The sequence below is a fragment of the Callithrix jacchus genome, chromosome 5, assembly GCF_049354715.1.
Source record: "Callithrix jacchus isolate 240 chromosome 5, calJac240_pri, whole genome shotgun sequence".
NCBI classification, from domain to species: Eukaryota; Metazoa; Chordata; class Mammalia; order Primates; family Cebidae; genus Callithrix; species Callithrix jacchus.
In genome coordinates this window covers 150,482,703-150,504,114 of record NC_133506.1, presented here as the reverse complement: position 1 = coordinate 150,504,114, position 21,412 = coordinate 150,482,703, and the positions used below count along the sequence as shown (strand labels likewise).

General features: G+C 36.8%; 1 protein-coding gene across 6 annotated transcripts in view; it reads right to left on the bottom strand.

Moving 5' to 3' along the window:
* Positions 1-21,412, bottom strand: part of B3GLCT (beta 3-glucosyltransferase) — a 111,314-nt gene that overhangs the window by 28,181 nt on the left and 61,721 nt on the right. For 4 of the 6 annotated variants that reach the window (XM_054256741.2, XM_035302444.3, XM_035302442.3 and 1 more), the window contains 5 exons: positions 19,546-19,609; positions 14,100-14,219; positions 11,933-12,002; positions 5,425-5,538; positions 3,333-3,432 (listed from right to left, as the gene is read on the bottom strand). In XM_054256741.2, the coding sequence (XP_054112716.1) occupies positions 3,333-3,432; positions 5,425-5,538; positions 11,933-12,002; positions 14,100-14,219; positions 19,546-19,609 (468 nt within the window). The remainder of the gene's footprint in view (positions 1-3,332; positions 3,433-5,424; positions 5,539-11,932; positions 12,003-14,099; positions 14,220-19,545; positions 19,610-21,412) is intronic. The other 2 variants (XM_078375249.1, XM_078375250.1) reach the window with 1 other exon arrangement.

Sequence of the window (21,412 nt, the reverse complement as noted above, 5' to 3'; positions counted from 1 at the left end):
GGGGTGGGGAGCTAGCAGAGAGATAGCATTAGAAGGAATACCTAATGTAGATGACAGGTTGATCGGCTCAGTAAACCACCATGGCATGTGTGTACCTATGTAACAAACCTGCATGTTCTGCACGTGTATCCCAGAACTTAAAGTATAATAGTAATACAAAAAAATATGACCAAAGTTATTGGAAAATGCCAGATAAAACAAACAAAAATCCATTCCGGCAATCTGTATCTTTCAGGTGAAGCATTTAATCCAGTTATATTTAAGGTTAATTTTGATATGTGAGGCTTTGTTCCTGTTGTACCGTTGTCTTCTAGAATAAATTCATTCTTTTTCTCTGTCTTTATGTTATGAAATTTAGTCACATTTCCATTTGATTCCATGCTTTTTGTTTTATAAGACCTGTGAGTTTTATATTTTCATGTGTTTGGGTGACAGTGAGTATCAACCTTTTGTTTCCATGTTTAAGAGCCCTCTGAGAACTGTCTGTAGGGCCAGTCTAGTGGTGACAAATTCCCTCAAAATTTCCTTGTCTGAGAAAGACTATTTCTCCTTTATCTGTAAGGCTTATTCTGGCAGGATATAAAATTCTTGGCTCAGAGTTGTTCTTTTTGTTTTCTTTTTAGTACAATGGCCAAAATGCCATCTCACACTTTTTGGCCTATAAGGTTTCTTTGTGCTCTTGCTAATTTTAAAAATTCTTTCTTTCACTTGAATTTAAACATTCTGAATATTATATGCCATGTAAAGTCCTTTTTGCAGTGTATTTACATGAAGATCACCAAATCTCCTGCATTTAAATATCTAACTCTTTTGCTAGATTTGGGTTGTTTTCATCACTTATTTCCTTCAGTAGGATTTCTAAACTTTTTGATCTCTTTTCCTCCTCAAAAATACTGGTAATTCATAAGTTTGATCATTTTGTACAGTCCAAGACATCTTGAGGGCTGTTTTCATTCTTTTTTTCCTTACTTTTATCTGACTGGATTATTTCAAAGGCCTGTCTTCAAGTTTTGAAATTCCTCCTTCTGCTTGATCTAGTCTATTATTGAAGCTTTCAAATGCATTTTGTATTTCCTTCAGTGAATTTTCAGTTCCAGAATTTGTTTGAATTTTTAAAGATATCAATCTCCCTGGTAAATTTCTCATTCATATCTTGAATTGATTTTCTTATTTGTATTGGTTTTCAGGTTTCTCTTGTACTTCACTGAGGTTCTTTAAAATCAATATTTTGCATTTTTTATCCGTTATTTCAAGTAATTCTTTCTGATTGGGATCTGTTCCTAGAAAATTGCTGTAGTCCTTTGGTGGTATCATATTTTCTTGTTTTTTCATGTTTCCTGTTTCATTCCATTGCATATCTTGTATTGCTTGTTCCAATTTTTAAGAATTTCTTTTGTAGGAGAGAATATTTTTCATGAAGATAAATGCACATTGTTGGTTAAGTAAGACACCTTGGCTTTGATTTTTGGTGCTGTTGTAGTGTGGTCTTCAAGTGACTTTTTCAGCAGTACACAAGGTCAGTGGTATGTGTAATTTCCTCAGTGGCTTAGGGTATGGGGATTAGCTGAAGCTGTGAAGTTAGGCTGGGGATTTGGATGCCAACTGAGTCAGTCTTTGCGCCCCAGAGGTGACAGCAGCAGGGTGAATATGCCTGTTTTTAGGCCGTAGAGCAGCTTATGCTGGCTGCAGTGTTAGAGGATCCAGAAAGGCTGATTCTTGGGACTCCAGGTGAATTGCTTAGAAGCTAGTAATGAGAGCAGTGGTCTAGGTATGTGGAAAAGTTCTCAGCCCTCTTGATGTGAGTGATGGCAGTAGTGGTGGTGGAGCAACACACCGAGACCCAAGAGGTCCATGTTGGTGTTGCTGGTAGCTGCAATGGGTTGAGTATGCTAGTCCTCAGTTCCACAGCTGCCCAGAGCAGGGCAGGTGGGTACTGTCCTAAGTGTCCATTATGGCATTCCTGGAGGCAGCTGTTCTCTGCTTTTGTGCTCATGGTGTGCCTGGGGTTTATTAAGACTCTTAGATCTGTGGGTTTACAGTTTTCATTAAATTTGAAAAATATTTAAGTATTTATGGGCCCCTTCTCTTTGGAGATTTCAACTGCATATATTCAAGGCCAATTGAAATTGTCTCACAGCTCAGTAATGCTCTTAATTTTCTAAAATTATTTTTTATCTTTGTGTTTCACTTTGGATAGTTATTACTGCAATGTCTTCAAGTTCACTGGTACTTTCTTCTGAAATGTCTAATTTACTATTAAACCCATCCAGTGGGTATTTTTTACCTCAGAAAACGCAGTTTTCATCTCTAGAGGTATGATTTCAACTTACTTAAGACTAAAACTATTTCATGTCTCTTTTTTGAACATATGGAACAGAGGTAAAATAACTATTTAATAGTAACAGTTTGTTAACTTCTAATTCTAAACTTGTATACATTCTGATACCATTTCAATAAGCTAATTTTATTCACTTCCTTATTTTCCTGCTGCTTTATATGCCTGGCAACTTTTGATTGGATGGTAGACATTATGAATTTTACTTTATCAGACGCTGGTTATTTTTGTATTTCTTCAGTCTTCTTGAGTTTTGTTCTCAGACATAGGTTATTACTTGGAACCAGTTTCACTTTCTTGCATCCGGCTTTTCAGATATGTTAGGGAGGACTAGAGAAGTGCTTAGTCTATGGTTAACTATTAACTATCCCTGCTGTTGAGGCAAGACAATACCTTGTGAATAAGGGGTTTTCCAGCCTGGTTAGTGGGAATGGGTACTATACCCAGGCCTATGTGAGTGTCAGGCACCATTCCCTCTAGTCTGGCTGGGTCTTTCCCTAGCAATGAGTAGTTTCCTCACACATATGCACTGATCAATATTCTACTGAATACTTAAGGGGACTCTCCACATATCTCCAGGGTTCCCTTCCTGTACAGCTCTCTGCTCTCTGGTACTCTGTCCTGCATGCAAACTCTAACAGCCTTGGTCTCCTGAGACTCCAAGCTCCATCTTTTCAATCAAAAGAGTCTGTCAGGTTCCATCTGGTGCTCCCTCCCTATGCAGTACTTTGAACTCTCTTAAGGTGGTCAGTGGTGGCAGTCATAGAACTCACCTCATTTTCTTCATGTTTCTTTTGGATCATTTTCCTTTGCACCTAATATTCAGTGTCATAAGTACCTTTGTTTTTTATATTTTGTTTTTGGAGAGGGTTGGTTCAGCTAAAGGAGTAAACCCCATCCCTGTTACTTCATCTTGGCCAGAAAAGGTACTCATGTAGTTTTTGAGTATGAATATACATAGAATTTAAAGCCATTTAAGATGAGAATGACTCCTTACCTTATCAACGTGTCATCATCCACAATGACTAACCATGCTGTTTTGTCCTGGCTACGATTCAGAAATCTTTCCAAAATGGCAAATGTCTTTCCACAATGACCTAGAAAAGTCAAGAAGAAAACTTACAATGTATTATTTTCTACAAAATATATAGAATTCATTAATTTCTTTTTAGTTTTCAAGTGTTGTAAGAGGTTACATGTCAACATGCACCTTAGAAGTTCAAAATTTTTAAAAATAGCCTTCTCTAATTTTCATAGACACATTGAATCAGTATGAACTTTAGAGATAATCAAATCTAAGCCGTTCATTTCACATGTGAGAAAATGGAGACCTAGAGAGACTGGTGGAATTACACACACAGATAATTTGAGACAGAGATGGAATTAGTATCTTCAGTCCAAGTAAGAAAGTTTTAAGACTCACAGCAATGATAGATGCCCGCCATCTTTTCTTAGATACGCTTATTCTGAAGGAGCTGTTAGAAGCCCAAGCAACACTGCCACAGGGAAGCCACAGTGCAAAGGTGGAAGCTTATGCGGGGTTCATTTATTTATTTTGTAAATATTTACTACCACTAAGTCTCTAACGTGCCAGTTACTGTGGCAGGTACTAAGATATGCACTAATGATAGTGTTGAGTAAGACAGAGTAACAGTCCTTCAGACACCAACAGATAAATTACATTGCTTTAAAGGACCAAAATTTTGCTAGGACCAAAATAAAATACTCGGGAAGAGTAGTCAAACTGATAAACAGGAATATGCCCCTCATTTTAATCAAGTATTTGGTGACACAGTGGAGAATAAACTAATATTAACTTATATTAATGACTTTAAACCACTCAATTTGACCTTTTTTTCTTTACTCTTGATCTCTTTACTCATTTTTAACCATTATAATATGTATGTTTGAAAGCCATCTCAAATTCCTTTTAGAATAAATATAAATATAAACAATAATATGGTCAGACTAGAAATGAAGAAATCAAATAAGGAATGCATAAGTAAATACATGATTACTAAACCCAATCTAAAACAGTTTTTCCAAATCAAACAGCAATAGACAGACTCAGTAACACACTTAACCTTGTAGGAAGAACTGGTAACTACAGAAATGGCATAGATCTGATTCTGCATTGTACTATATTAATGAAGGAATTATGGATGACACTAACATAAAATAATCAAGACATTACTGTATAGAACAAGAAAATCAGTTTACTCCTCCTATTTTACTCGTAAAAGGACATAGGGAACAAAAAAACTCAAGAAAAAAGGGTTGCAAGAATATTGAATAAAACTTTAGATGAATAAATATCTGAAGATGAGGTGGCCAAATTTATACTTCCATTTTTTGGAAATAATTTTTTTAAATTTTTATAGATTTAAGGGGTATAAGTGCAGTTTTGTAACATGGATATATTGCACAGTGGTGAAGTCTGGGCTTTTGGTGAAGCCATCACTCGAAGAGTATCTATCGTACCCAGTGGGTAATTTCTCATCCCTCATCCTCTTCTGCTCTCCCACCGTTTTGAGTCTCCAGTGTCTACCATTCCACTCTATAAGTCCTAAAAAGTATTTTTAATTAGAAAGCCTGCAATTTGAAGAGAAAAGCAGGTTTATTTCCAACAATTTACTAATTAAAATCTTAACATATAGAATAGAGTTTATTCTACATATAACTGGTGTAGAATGTGGTTAGGTGGTACTCACAGGTACTATAACATGTGAACTAGACTATAAGACTGACAAGGATAGAAGCTTTGTGTAGAAATATGATAAATTAACTTTAAACACCCCATTATGGCCACAAAGAATTATGAAGGTATGAAAAATCTATTGTTAAACTCTATTGTAACCATCGCGTGCTCAATTATAGGATATAACCTACTAAAAACTTGCAACACTTTGGACTAGAAAGCCCTTAGTTTCAAAGAACCAATCTATATCTGTGAGGAAAGAAGGAAAAAAACTAACATGAGGCAAAAATTACAGCATTTATAAAATATTTCACTTTTATCCTAACCTAATTTACTACATTTACAGAATGAGGATGTTTAATAAGGAGAGTAGTAGGAATTATGGACTCACCTCTATCTGTGTTAGGAATTCCCAAATCCACAGTAGGAATGGAAGTTTCAGTATAGTCACTGTAGTATTCAATAAGACTGGCCTGGCTCTCCCAAGTCTGTTTAACAATAGGTACTGAAAAAATTACAGAGGTGACAATCACTGGCACAGTTATATAGGGAAGCTTGAAAACTCAAAACAGCAGTATAATCACCTACAAGGGAAGAGAAACATTACTTGTCGTTCTTCAGGTGTTCCGAGAGTTGCTTGCTTCCAACCCTTAGAAATGCCAACGTTAATGACTAAAACCCTGTTTTTGAAGCAGGTTTCTCTAGAGTACAGCATTTCTCATTCCTGTGATGAACACACTTACTTCATTACAATGATAAATTTTCTGGTTTGATTATGCTATTGTGTTTACATTAATGTTAACTAATTTTTCTCTTACCAGGGAACACGGTAAGAGAAAATCCATCCCTCTTACCATGGAGCATGGAAAGACCTTTGCAAACCATACACCTTCCCACCCAAAGATTCTAACAGAACTACCCAACCCTACAAAGGACACGACCTTGCCAAATGAGAATTACTGCATATAATAACTGATATTATGACGTACTTCTGAAAAATGTGGAAGAAATAAGATTCACAAGTACTGCAGCCTTGAAAACTCTATCATTAGCAGCTACATTGCTTTAACACAATAAATACAACAGAAAGCTACCCTGGTTTTCTGTATTTTCGGTTTGGATGCTCAAAGACAGCTCTGTCTGCATGCCTGACATACAGACTTACCACTACTTGATATTAATTCATCTGATCAAGTAATTATTTTCTTCTATGAAGAAACATAGAAGAATATGCATTTCTGAATTTTAAAAAGTGGTTTCTTGTTTTTTCAATGGAAAAAAATTTTAAATTTATATCCTGTTAAGAATCAAAACTCTGATGAACCAAATCTTCACTTTTGAGAAACTTTATCAGATCATGTATCTTTCCCCTATTCCCAACTGAAATCAAAATATATGCAAAAACTGACATTCCAATGTAAAATTTAAGTGTTTAGTAAGTAAGCAAATTCTAAGTCCAGCGCAGACAGCCCTTATGTAGAAAATTCAAAAGTGCACCATTTTATAATCTCTCATTCATTGGCTTCAAGGAAAAAAAAGCTGAGTTCTGCACACCTGCTAAAATTATTACCAAATTGCCAGTTAAATATTGTTTTTATATATTAAAATATAATTTTTCTGCAGCCATAGAAAAGTAGACAGTTCTAAAGGTTTCTACATGTGAAAATGATCAAAGATTAAACATATAGGGCTATGGGCAGGGGACAAGAAAAAGAAAAAAGATTTAAAAAAATTTCACTCTGTTTTACTTCCCAATTTCAGCACAACAAAAATGTTAACCCTGGCACTGCTGCGACAGTTTGCTTTGCACATAATAAGCAAGAGAACTTACCCCACAAAGGGCTCCCTGCAGCTTGCAGCCACTAAAAATTCACACTGTTGGGTAAAATATCCTCCAATGCATAATGGTGGAAGAAGCTGTGAGGAAAGGTCAAGAACTTTCCTCAGTCCCCAGCGAGGGTCCTGCAGGCTGTGCAAATTCTGCTTTCAGATTTCCTCAGCCTTTAGGCCTTCAGTCCTCTTTGCTCTAATAGATTTATTAAATGACACAGGTGTTTCTTCTCAATTAACTGATTTAAATAAAATTAAAATCAAATTCAAGGGAGAGTTAGCACTTTTGCTTTCTCTTTTACTTTGAAACAGGTAAAACAGGAATCACACCAAAGAATTATTGTGTGTATAACTTCTTTCCCAACACCTGACATAGTGTCTAGGTCATAGTAGGTACTCAATGAATAGTTGAATGAGGACTGAATTTTGTAGGCATTTCAATAAAAGGCCTAGGATTATTTGTGGAAACTAGTTAAAGGAAAGTTTTATTCATAAAGGCAATTCAGCCTTTGATTGATCATTTTAAAATAAGCCAACTACTTAAATATACTAAGATATTATGATTCTATAATACCTAAAGCACTCAACAGTTTGTACATCTCTCTCCTTGTCAATATAACCCCCATGATTCTGTCATCTTTTAGCTGTAAAGGATTTAAAGTCTTCTATAATAACAGCTTAAGGCTTTATTTTCAACCAGGGTTGAGTCTAAATTAGTTAAACTTTTAAAGTATTGGTTTACTCATTAGCATCATTTAAATTATAAAATGAATTAATTCTATTATTGACAAAATATTTTATATTGTATTGAGGCACTGTATTCCTAAAGATGTTAAACTTTGAGAAAATACCTCAAGAAGTTACCTGATACATTATCTCCTTTTCAATAGAGAAGCATAATTCCTATCACATAATAGTGAATGCCTCTTTCAAGAAAGTTCGTCACAAGATAACTTAAATTTGGAGCAAAGTAAAAATTTTACTATAAAAATGCCAGCTGCACAGATGGCATAAATCTTCCGTAGAGCTTTTTAGACTCTAAGCAGAAGATGTGTCTCACTATGAGGAGAAAACATGCATTTTTACCCCCAGGGAAGTGACTTGGAAAAGTGTCTCAGATTATAAACGAAAAGGAATTTGATGCTTGAACATTTTATTTAAACTACCACACCATCAAACGTGAATAATTTTTAAGGAATCCACTATATTGTTTGCAGATGGCTCTTTTGTCTCAGCATGCAAGTGAATAGCAAGAAAATAAGACCCTGTTTGCATTTCTCTCCTCAGGAGCAGGTTAGGGAGACACACATAAGTGTGTCCTAATTCAACATTTTAAAGATTGATATGTACCCAAGACTGAAAAGCATCCCTCCTGCATGAGCTAACACAACATTTTGGGGCAATCTGGAACAACAGCTATTCAACAGCCTGGGAAAGCCAACACCTGACTCCTCTCCTCTCTTCAGTCATTGATCTGATAATCACTCATTTAATTAGAGACTGGCCTTCTATCTGGCTATGTTTTAATTCAAGCCTCACCTTTTAAGTAAGCAGATTGCACCACAGTACAGGTAAACCTCTTTAGTCAGAGAATATCAGCCACCAAACACCCCCTCAATCAGTTTGTTCAGATTTGCCTCTAGACAAGATCACAGCAGCAAAGACAGCAAACAGGTTTTTTTTTTTTTTTTTAAATCTACGAGGAATATGGTGCTAATTTTTAAGAGCTTAGGAAACTGTGAAAAGGAACTAAAGGCTGAGGAAACACAAATTTAACCTCTTTAATTAGAGGGAAACTGCAGGAGAGCATCCCACAACCCACCATTTGATGAACAAAACCAGCAGCTGCCACAAGGTACATGAAGCGTGCACACAAACTGCATGGCAGAATGAGGCAAAGAAAACTTAAGGTTTTCTGACAGCTCACGTCACACAGTGGGAAACACAGAACCCAAGAGTAAGCAATCAAGCTGAATATTAAAACACCAGAGATCTTTTCCTTGCTTTAATATAATTTTACATGCTATGCTCAATTCATCACCTTATCTAACAGTTCTCAAGTTTCTTTAAAACCCTACTAAATGCTTGCCTCTCAGAGAGTGTTGTTGCTGTTTCAATGATGTCAACATGCATTACTTCCTTGAATCAAGAGACAGAATATGTTTTTGCTTATTGTGTTCTAAGAATGCTGTATTTCACTTAAATGAGAATCCAGACAAAAGCAATTACATAAATGTGTCATCAAGCAAACAAAGTACAATATTTAAATTTGTTTTTTCATTTTGAAATTTGGTTTTATTATCAATTCTTCCATGAGAGCATAAAAAATAAATGCAACCTATATGTTCCCTTTCTGTGACTAGGGCCTTGAACAGAACATGTTCGTCTCTCCTCCTCATCCCAGGAGGTGATCAACACTATAATGAAACAGGAGTGGGGGTCATCGCCACTCAGTGCCAGAGAACACTGTGCCCACAATTAACCGTACAGCCCACTCTCGACTTGGCAAAGATAAATACAGTTTCTTATCTAGATTTTTTTCCTTCATCATTTGGCCTTTGTTACTAAAGTATTTCTACCACAGAGTGCACAGAGAAAGGAAAATATGGAAAAAACAAAAACACCCCAGACAATGTATTTGCTTGACTGTAGTAGTGATATGCTTAGACAGGAGTGGCAGTCTACATTCTCAGCTCGACTTGTATTTTAGATCCTGGTGGGTTTCAATTCCTTGCCATTCCCATTGCTACTAAAAATGGAAAGCCTAATTTCACAGCTTCTGGCCAAGTCAAAACTGACCTTGAGCATAGCAGGACATCAACATGAATATCAAAGACTATTCATCAAGCACTGAGTTTGTAATATATACAAGAAGATTACAGTATAGCTGTGCTGTGGTAGAAAAAACATGGGATTTAGGAGCCAGAAAACCCAAGTCGTTGGCTCTGCTACTCAACAGGATAGCAGAAACTGGGCCAGTTGTGTATCATTCCACACTCAGCTTTTTCTACAAGTGAATAACAATAATTATCATATCACAAGGAAGTGTCAACATGAAATTAGATGACAGAACATATGTGAAAAACACACCAGAAAATGTATAAAAGATGAGCAGTCAGAAGCAGTGTGGTGTTGTCCTTGTAACTGATAGAACCAGATAACTCTTTAGGCCAAGTGGTGGCTGGACTAGGCTTCTAAAACAAGGGGCAGAGCCCAATGGCCTGGCAGGTTACACCTCCATCATGCAAAATGGACTTCAAAGTCACTGAAATCCTGTTGCCTTAGACTATCTTTTCAAACAAACATATCCAAGTTGAAAAATGGCTTACCACAGAAACCCAAATATGAAAACTTCATGATACATTTTAGGCCTCATACTTTAATAATCCCACATTCAAATTAACAGCAGTAAATCAATGCATCTGGCTTTGGGAGGTTTGTTTCTAATGCTCCTAATGGACTTTTAAGATTTTGTAATTTTTAAAGGCTTTTGAAGATTATCTCAAACTTACGCAAAATAAGAAAGCAGTAAACTAGATTACTCAAAATTACTAAATCAAAATTAACCAATTTTCTTTTCATTTCTGTAGAATATAAAAAATACAATAGGGAGTATCCCTAATTTTAGTGATTCACTGTGACTTGAAAAATGTGTTTCAAAGAAAAAATACCATCAACACCATTCTTAACATTAATATTGTGAAAACAATCACTACTCCAAGCATAGCTTCAAGAACAATTAAATCAACTCGAACAGTTCCTGCTTGCTGCAAAAGACATAAAACAAAAAGCAGTATAGTTCATTTCTCCAATACCTTTTTAAAGAAAGTATTTGTCAAAATCATCCCACCAAACCCTTTCACATTATGAAAAAAGTTAAAAGATATTAAAGTTAAATTTATAATAAATAAAAATTTTAAATGCTATGCTAATTCTTCATAGCAGCCTAAGACTCCTTGTATAACAAATATACATATTCATTTAGGCTGATTTAATAGGATGTGGAATTTAATGTGGCTATTTTAGGCAAATGTGAAGGTTTATAGTTAATGTAATTTTATGATATAATTGATTATAGCTGGATTTTAATTGATGTTAATGTCTTAGACAATACTTTAATCCCAAACTATAATATTATTTTATTTGGAAAACATCTTCTCCTTTAAAACATAATTTGTATGTATTGTATTATCCCATAAAATATATAAATAAACTTTCCCAGTAGTTCCAATCCCATGAAAATGACAGTTGGTTTAGAAATCTCTCCTACATAAATATCACATCCTTGGTGAAATTGACAGTCTTTTCAAGGGAAAAAAATTAAAATCTACACTAAAATTAGAATATGCAAAAGACAGCCTAATTTTCAACTTCAGAAAAGTGTTGCTTGAAATAAGGTGCAAAAAGAGAGAAATTATGTCTATTTATATTTAGGATGGGCTTTTTTTCCCCACATTATCACCACAACTTAGCAGAATTCTGTAATGACATCAAAAACCTGAATAAAAACAACATTAATCTCCATGCCAGGATTTCCTTAAGAGATTCACTGTACAGCAGCTTTTTCTTCTTCTCCAATATTATCTACTCATGAGGAAATACATCTCTTTATTAAGTTCCAAGGTATGCATTTGAAATAAATTGGAAAAGAAGAAAAAGTCTTCAAGAGAGTATTCTTTGTTGGCACGCTGTTACCTTGATATCCCCTCTGACATTCTTCATCCAGTTTAGAGACTGTACATGGACCTAATACGTTGTTTGACAAAACAGATCATTTTTCATACAATCTCCAAAACTGCCACACTGAGCTTTTCCATTTCCAATTTAAACTACTGCTATAAACAGTATTGGCTATGACGACTCATGTTTCAATGCAAAATTTTCCTCCCTAATTGATCTTGGTGACTGAAATGGTGCAATGAGGAATAGCGATTAATAACTGCGTTCACTTCAACATCCTAATTGTCATTATCCCTATTCTGAATTTATACTCAAAAATTCATTTGTACATTTTTAAAAAGGTAGTTTGAATTTTAAACATTCAATAAAATGAATAACCCAAAACGTACTTCTGTCACCATGAAATTTCTTGCATGTTTTTACTGCAACAAAAATATCCTTCTTCTTCACTGGCTTTCCCTAAAAAAAAAAAAAAGAAAAAAGAAAAAATATATGCATATATGAGTCAGCGTTATCTTAACTTCACACCCACGTTAGATCTCACATGCTCTAGAGTTCAAATTAACCAATGTCAAGGATATCAAACATATTTCCCGGATAAAGTTTTAGGGGAGAAATGGAACCACAGGTCAGCTGACAACATGGCCTTTCTGTCCGCCAGCCCTGGACCTGCCCGCTCCGCCATGCAGAGAATGTGCATCCCCTCAACAAGTTTCTTAAGCTCTCAGAATTTCAGTCTGCTTGTTTAGAAAAAGGAAATAATAACCACCGCAAGGCTGCCATTATTACTATAATTTATTAAGAACATAGTCAGTGACCAATAAATGTTAGTTACCTCTCCTTTCCTTTCTCTAGATGGTGGAGATTTTGACAAAAAGAAAGAAATAGAGGGATATTTTAGTGTAATATAACAGATGTTGCCCTTTTCTGGGTCTGGCCTGACTTTAATGTTGAAAAGATTTTTATGGCCTCTTTACTGGCTACCCAAGCACTAGGCTAAGGATGTTTGCTCCTCTGCCAAAGGTAGGATTCCTTCAAACACCTGGTGGAGGTGAGGTGGGGGTAGTCCTGGAGCCCAGGCTGATCACACAGATGAAAGGGGGCACAAAGAGGGATTTGTCCACAAGGTACAGCCAATCCCTTTATGACCCCTTTATTGCCTGTCTTAGGCCTGCAATCATATTTCAATCATGACTCCCACATCATTTGGGGCTGATGTATAGTGACATTTAACTACAGCTTTGTCATGTCACTTAAAGCACTAGGAGAGCACTGAAAGAGCAAGCAAGCATTCTGCCTAGAAAGACTGGTCTCCCACTCTGGAACTGCAAACACATTACAGATTCTCTCCCAATGCTGCACTGTGTTTTGTGTGTGTGTGTGTGTGTGTGTGTCTGTGTGTGTGTGTTAAAATGGCACACAGACTTCTGCGTGACGGACTTGAGAATAATGACACCATTTGAGGTTGGTGAACCTATTTTCCCTTATGAGAAAAGCTGTTAACACCTACTGAGTGTCAGGGTCTCCAGGCTTACACTAGGGCTGGACCTTGGGTCTGCCAAAACAAGTGGGTTCATTCTGAAAGTGTCAGTGGCTGGCAGAGCCCCATCCTGAGAGAGTAAAGGGTCTGGGCTTGTGGAGAAGGTTTGGGTGTCACAGAAAGCACTGGAAATTGCATTTCTGGGAAATGGAATAGAAATTCCAATCAATGCATCCTATATCATCAACAAAAAAAATGACTCTGGGCACGCTAGCCCTAAAGTACTATGGTGGGCAGTCCCTCACAAAGGCTCTGGAGTAAAGCAGAGCCCATCAGAACCCTCGCTTACCTCCCTACTAGCTGTGTAGCCATAAGCAAGCACTTGGCTTCTCTGTGCCTCTCGCTCCTCATTGGTAAGATGGAGTTACAATAGTACTTACCTTGTAGGACTGTTATTACTAGAGACAAGGTAAATAGTTCTTACCTGACACAGGGAAAATGTTGATTTTCTTTTCAGTATGTAACGTGCTAGTGCAGCACTATTCACAATAGCAAAAACATGGAATCAGCCTAGGTGCCCATTAATGGTGGATTGAATAAAGAAAACGTGGTACAGATATACCAAGGAATACTATGCAGCCATAAAAAAGAATGAAAGCATGTACTTTGCAGAAACATGGATGCAGCTGGGGGCCATTATCCTACGTGAATTAATGCAGAAACACAAAACCAAATACTGTATGTTCTCACTTAAGTGGGAGCTAAATACTGGGTATGCACAAACATAAAAATAGGAACAACAGATACCGGGGACTCTAAAAAAGGGGAAGAAGGAAGAAAAGCAAGGTTTGGAAAAACTTCCTGTTGGGTACCATGTTCACTATTTGGGTGACAGAATCAATAGAAGCCCAAACCTTAGCATCACGCAATATACAAACTTGCGTGATGTATGCCCTTATAACAAACTTGCACATGTATGCCCTGAATCTAAAATTTATTTTAAAGTGTTAGGATGACATTACGCACAGCATCTAAATTCTTCCTTGGATATGCAAAGTTTTTCTTCTGTTACTTACACAAAGTGGTAGAAAAGAATGGAATGTGGTAGCACAGTAGGAGTCCACACCATTGGTACAAAACTCGGGCACTGGGGTCAGGGGAGGTCCTCCGCCTTTGTCCCAGATATAGAGGGCAATCTGCCACAAGACAGGAGACAGGCAGTGATGAAAGAACTCAGTCAATACAAGTATAAGAAGGGACAATATATCTCAAGGGAAAGCAGAACACACCTTCCATAGAGAGTAGGTTGAACCATATCAATTTGTCAATATTCAACAGGACTTTTTAAACTTAAAAAACAGCAATTCCATATGAATAAATCTAATCTATTACTAACAATAAGAAATTAACTATGAATCAATATTCTGACCTCTAAAAAATTCCCAAATAAGCGGTTTTAGGGAAGAACACATTCTACAACATCATCACAGAGAAATATTTAAGATAATATTATTATGTCTCCAGTTTCCTACAGTATGGCAATTACATATCCCAAACTTGCTTAGAACTCCGAAAACATTGGGTAAAATAAAATGCCCTTAAATATTTAAATGTATTGCTAAGTTGGCACAAAAGTGTGGAACCTGTGAGAACAAAAATGGGAATGTGAGATCCTGGGGGGAAAGAAGCACCAAGCATAGTTTTCCCTAGTAGGTATTAGCTGACCTCTGGCAAGGCTGAGTTTCTGATAGGAGTGAAGAGACTGAAGTCTATGACCCACCCAAGGTGCGGTGTGGCTAACAGCAAACCTCTACATAAAGCTTTGGACCCTGGGTCTAAACAGATGGAAAAGAATAATCTCTAAATCTCCTCTTAGATTTTGCAACCAAAAGTGAGGCCTCCCTAATTTGTGCCACCTATGAGGTCCCAAAACACCTCAAACTGATAAATTATCCCAAGTCAGTATAACCCACTAGCAATAGGCAGAAACTAATGTAAATCCTTACTAAGGAACCACAACCTTAATATAAGCCTCAGAGGATTCTTCCAAACAAACAAGGATGCTCACAGAACAAATGCTCAGAGAAAAAGAAATCACTCGCAAAAAAGAAGTAAGATAATGAACAAGAGCCAGCTGACATAATTTAACCAGACTCAAAAGACTTCAGATACCAGAATTATCAAACCAATTATAAAATTACTAGGCTTAACATATTTTTATAAAGAAAAGAAAAATTTTAAAACTTGAGAAAAAATCTTTTAAAAAGGTTACACAAAACAAGCACATTTGAAAAATAATAAAACTTCTAGAAATAAAAAATAAAGTGAAAATTTAACAGGATTAATAGCATATTAGACAGTGATGAATAAAAAATTAAGAAACTAAAGAATGATGCCCCCAAAGTTATTTATAAGGTAGCATAGCAAGAAAGAGAGATGAAAAAATGAAGAAATGAAAAAATGTTCATTCCTCTAGCATCCATCTAAAGTTCTGGGAGAAGGTAAAAGAGAGAATAGAGATGAGAAAATAGTTGAGAAAACAATGGCTGAAATTCTCCAAAAATTGCTTAATAAGCCAACGAGAGAAAGGCCCAATAAACCCTAAACAGGATTAGAAAAAAAGAGTCTATATCCAGACATATCATAGTGAAACTGCAGAACGCCAAAGACAAAGAGGCTTAAAAGGAGCCAGAAAAACGACAAATTATCTACAAAGGCACCACATTAGACCAAGGACTGATTTCTCGGCTTAATAACAGAAGCCACAATAGAGTGAAAGCATACCATTGTGATGACAGAAAATGACTAGCAACCTAGAATCGTCTACATGATGTAAGTATGCTTCAAAAACTAGGTTGTCCTGTAATCCCAGCACTTTGGGAGGCTGCGGGCAGATCAGGAGATCAGGAGGTCAAGAGATTGAGACCATTCTGGCCAACATGGTAAAACCCCGTCTCTACTAAAAATACAAAAAATTAGCTGGGCATGGTGGCACGTGCCTGTAATCCCAGCTACTCAGGAGGCTGAGGCAGGAGAATTGCCTGAACCCAGGAAGCGGAGATTGCAGTGAGCCGAGATCGCGCCATTGCACTCCAGCCTGGCGCCTGGTGACAGAGCGAGACTCTGTCTCAAAAAAAAAAAAAAAAAAGGGTTGAAATAAATATTGTTAAAGAAAAAATATTGAGAGAATTTACCACCTCACTAAAAGAAATTCTAAAGGATACACTTCAGGAAGAATAACATGGTTCAATTGAAGGCGTAAGAAGCAAGATGGAACGATGAGCATAAACAATGGCAAATGTATGATGAGTTAATACAAATGTGAACTGCATCAAGTAATGATATCCAAGTTTCCAGGGCAAAAAGAAAAAGGGATAAAAATATTGAAAGATTGCATGTAAGTTGGGAGTGGAATAATCAGAATTACATCATCCTAAGGACCTCACATTTTCTGGCTATTAATAAACCATTGATAGGTTAAGAATGCATGTAAACATATTTAAAATAATCAGTAAAGTACAGACAGACAACTTCCAAAATAGCAGAAAAAGAAAAACATGGACTAATAAATAAGTAAATAAAGAAGAAGACAAGGAACTTTAAAAAAGAAAAATAGAAAATAAGGAGAGGGGTACAAAATAAAGTGACAGAAATAAAATATATCAGTAACTACAACCAACACAAAGGTACATTTGCTCTCAGGTTTAAGGATAAAGATTTTCAAAATGGAGGGGTTGGGGAAGGCATGTTCTCTTTAAAAGAGACACATCTAAAAAAGATAAGGACACAAAAGGGTTGAAAGAAAGAGACAAAAAATGATTATGAGGCAAGCAACCAAAAAATGCTTACATAGAAATATTCATATGAACAAAATAAACATTAAGACAAGGAGTATTACTAAAGAGAGACAAATTCACTAAGAGGATGCAACAATTCTAAGTTCCTATGCACCTAATTAACATAGCCTTAGAGTATAAAAAGCAAGAGTTGGCAGTTCCATAAAAGAACTCCAGCATTATTATGGAAGATTTCTATATTCCCCCCTTAGTAGATGATAAGCAGACAAAACAAATGTAGAATGAAGGATTGAAGCAATGCAGTAAGGAAGAAAATAAGATATCTAAAAAGCATCATTAATACCTTCTTCAATCTAACAGATATGAAAACTGAACGTGAGCTAGGCCATAAAGTGAGCCAAGAAGTGTTTCAAATGACTATTGTATAGACTACAATAATACTGTTAGAAATCAGTGACAAAAACACAACCACACACACAAATATACTGGATCACGATGAAAACTTGTTTTTTTTAAGTGGGTCATAGTAAAAAAAAAAAAAGTTTAAAAGCCTCTGCCTTGGACCAACTCTTGAAGATGATCATCATAACACATCAAAATTATTCACAGAAGCAATGGCTGTAATAGCAAACAACCAGTAGCCACCCAGAAGCCCATTAACAAGACATAAATAATAATTATGGTCATATGGGAGACTACTATAGAAAGTAAAAATAAGTTGATTAGAGCTGCATGCATCAACATGGATGAGTCTCAAATTAGAACAGTATTTGTGACAGAGGTAGGAGAGAGCCAAATGCCTAGGAAAATAGGGAAAGACCCCCAGAGACTTTCTGATCTGCCCCACAAGTGTGTATTTACACCAAATGTTTTGTGTGGATAAGAGTACCTCCACAGGAGGCTTGCCTGGGCATGCCCACAGCAGACTGGAGGCCCAAACGCACTGGGGTAATGGGGTGGAGCCATCAGGAATTTGCACCTTACGGAGGGGAGGAGAGTGGCCTCTTAAACTCATGTGTGGGGCCCCCAGTACTCATTTTATGAGATGGAAACCTGCTGGCAGGACCCCCCCCCCCACTTTGCTGAGAGCTTTCCTTTCACTAAATTAAACAAATTCCACCCTCCGCATCCTTCAGTCTGTGTGCCTAATTCTTCCTGGTCATAAGACAAGATTCCAGATTACCTGAACTAAAGAGCAAAAACATCCTGCATCATTTGTATACAATTTTGTTTATATGAAGCCCAAAAGGATGCAAAATTACATGTTATTCAGAAACACATTCATACATAATAAAATATGAAGAAAAGGAAGAGGGAGAGAATTCAAGAGAGTTTCGTTTGGGGAGATGGAAGGAGGCCTCTCCTGGAGAAGCACATAGGTAGCCTCAAGGTAACTGGTAGTGGTCTCCTTCTTAAACCAGGCAAGCTACTTAAGTATTCTGTTCATTAATCTTTATACCCTTCATATATGTTAGAAATATTATTTCGTATATATTCAACGTTTAGTAGATTTCCAAACCTAAGTATCTATACTAGAGCTGACTTTTCTTTAAACCTATCTAGGCAGAACTTGTTTTTCAACGAATCATTTTTTTCATCTTTGTAGAAGAGAATAATTATGTTTATTTATACTCAAATATTCTGTATTATCATTTAAAGACACCTGAGAAGTTAGAAAGTCTTGTGTGTGCCTTCTTGTCCCTGGAAGGCCATTAGCACTGCTGGACTGAATTACATGCCAAGATTTACCTTCATGTCCCAACATACAGGTTCCTGCAGAGAATGAGAGGCAAGGCTGTTTTACACAGTCAGGCATGCCCACAAATGAAATTCAGAAAGGGCCTTCTTAATGATGATTTGAGAATGATTAATGATGGGACACCTGCCACCTGCCTCCAGGATAACTGGTTACAGATGTCCACTAAACGTGAAGAAACCAGGAGTGTTAGGGCTCTAGGCTGCCTGCTTGGGACCAATTGGCTCAATTCTGCTCCAAAGGGCCAACCACAGACACACAACAAAGGCATATGTCTTAGTCTGTTCAGGCTGCTACAATAAAATGCCATAGACTGACTGGAGTTTAAACAACAAATTTATTTCTCACAGTTCTGTGGGCTGGGAAGTCTAAGATCAAGGGACTAGCAGATTCAATGGTGAGGGTCTGCTTCCTGGTTCATGGATGGCACTTCTAGCCGTGTCCTCACATGGTACAAAGGGCAAGGAAACTCCCTGGGACCTCTTTTGTAAGAGTGTTAATTCCATTCATGAGGGCTCCACTCTAATACCCTTACAATCTCCCACAGGTCTACTTCCAAAGAGCATTTCACTGGGGCTCAGGTTTCAAGGTATGAATTAGGGTTGGGGGGACATGATCATTTAATCTATAGTGGCATATGTACAACCAAAGCACCAAGTAGGAGGTACTTTTAATGACATTTTGCATGTTTTTAGAAATCTACTTCTGGACCCATCCATCTAGCTTAAAAACAAAGAATCATGAATCGCAAGATGCAACCTTTTTCACTGTTCTGTCTTCACCTACATAACTGAAATGAACTTAAAATGATAGGACCTAATTCATTGGAGTGCTGTGAAATTATCTCTATGGGGAGAAGATGGATGTGGGTGGGGAAAATGCACGGTTAGAAAATGCGAAACACCTTTTATATCAAAGGACATGAAATCTTGATTACTAGGACTTTTAATCAAACAAAACATGACATACCTCATGTTTCAAATCTATTGTAAAGTCGGATTTCAGGGATTCACTCTTTAGTCTCTTGGTAAGCCTAGAAAATAGAGACAATTTGATTTTTTTAACCGAAAGAAATGTCAAACAAGACTAAAACATTCTTGAGATCTTCTAAAGGGTTTGAAAACAGATACACATATAGACTTAAAGATAAAAATAATATTTTAATTTCCTTGAGGGAAAGGACTATAAAAACGTAATGGTTTGTTGACCAATAAGTAGCATTCATTATTCCAACATCTGCCAAATAATGTAAAATACAATACAATGCCTTGGGGAAAAAAGTCATGAGCTTTTTTCACTCCTGATAATCTTTTCTTTTTGAGACGGAGTTTCGCTCTTGTTGCCCAGGCTGGACTACAGTGGCACGATCTAGGCTCACCATAACCTCCATCCCCCGGGTTCAAGTGATTCTCCTGCTTCAGCCTCCCGAGCACCTGGGATTACAGGCATGTGCCACCATGCCCAGCTAATTTTGTATTTTTAGTAGAGACGGGGTTTTTCCACGTTGGTCAGGCTGATCTCGAACTCCTGACCTCAGGTGATCCACCCACCTTGGCCTCCCAAAGTGCCAAAGTACAGGTGCGAGCTACCACACCCGGCCGACTCCTGATAATCTTTACACTAAATAATGACAGAGAAAGAAAAAGAAAGGGAAAAATAAATTGTGCTTGAGAAACAGACATGGCCACTTTTTGTTTCTTACCTTTTTTTTTTTTTTTTTTTTTTCCATCTCATGTTGAGACCCTCTCTTTTCTCAATGAGTGAATGACGGGGAAAGATGTGTTAGTTAACAAAAACAAAGGAGGAACAGGTTGAAGCTTCTTTAATCAGAAGAGAGCATTTGGGAGTAGGACCTCTTCAAATGAGATCAGTCCCTCTAGGCTTGGATTATTTGTCTCTGCTGATGATCAGAAGAGAAGGATGCTAGGCAAATGTATTATTCCTGTTTCTGTAAATAGAGGCTCCCTTCTGCTTTTCTTGTGTGTCTAGAAACACCTTAAAATTCCAGAAGAAATGCCTTAGTGGCTTCTTTTCAACCCATGTAAACTTCATGAGTCAGAGTAGTTTTATCTAATCACTCTATGAAAGAAAGACTCCTCTTACATCTGGCTTTGTTTTTATTTCTGCCTTTTGGTTTATCTATGTTTCAGCCCCTCACAGACTGCCACTCTTGTGGTCAGCCAAGGAGAGTTCTTTTTCAGAAAAGGGCATTTGTTTGCTAATATAGTCCTTGGTCTTCTTGAGGGATACTTTACTTCCCACGTAACAGCACAGTCACATGATTCATGCTATGTCCCCTGCCATGACTAGAAATTGTATTCCTCTGAGACATGGGGGGCACCTAGGTTAACAGCAACTACTGGGTTTGTGTCAGATCCTTTGAATGTCACTATTTGTCATTTGACAATGTTAGAAATATGCAAGCACAGCAGATGTGAGGTTATTATGACAGCTGCAAAAGCTCTAGTCTGGAAGACATGCCTGGGTGCTCCTTTAAATATTACAAAGTGATTATGAAATTTCTGAAATGGAGTGTCTGTGTTTGTGTGTGTGTATATATATATATATATATATATATATTCTATTTGGAAGAAATGCAAACATGATCAATGGTTACAAACCCAAACTTTGGGTCTCAGAAGCATTTGCTAATAGGGGTACTATGTGGCTATTTACTAATGGAGAACCAGGTTTTTAACTGGTTGCTGTGAAAGCAAATTTGTGATTTAAAGGTATGTGAGTGTGGACGGTGTTCATGACAGATAAGACACAAACATAATTAAGTTTCTAGTTAAATTAAGTTTCTAGTTAAACATATTCCTAAGTAACATTTTCT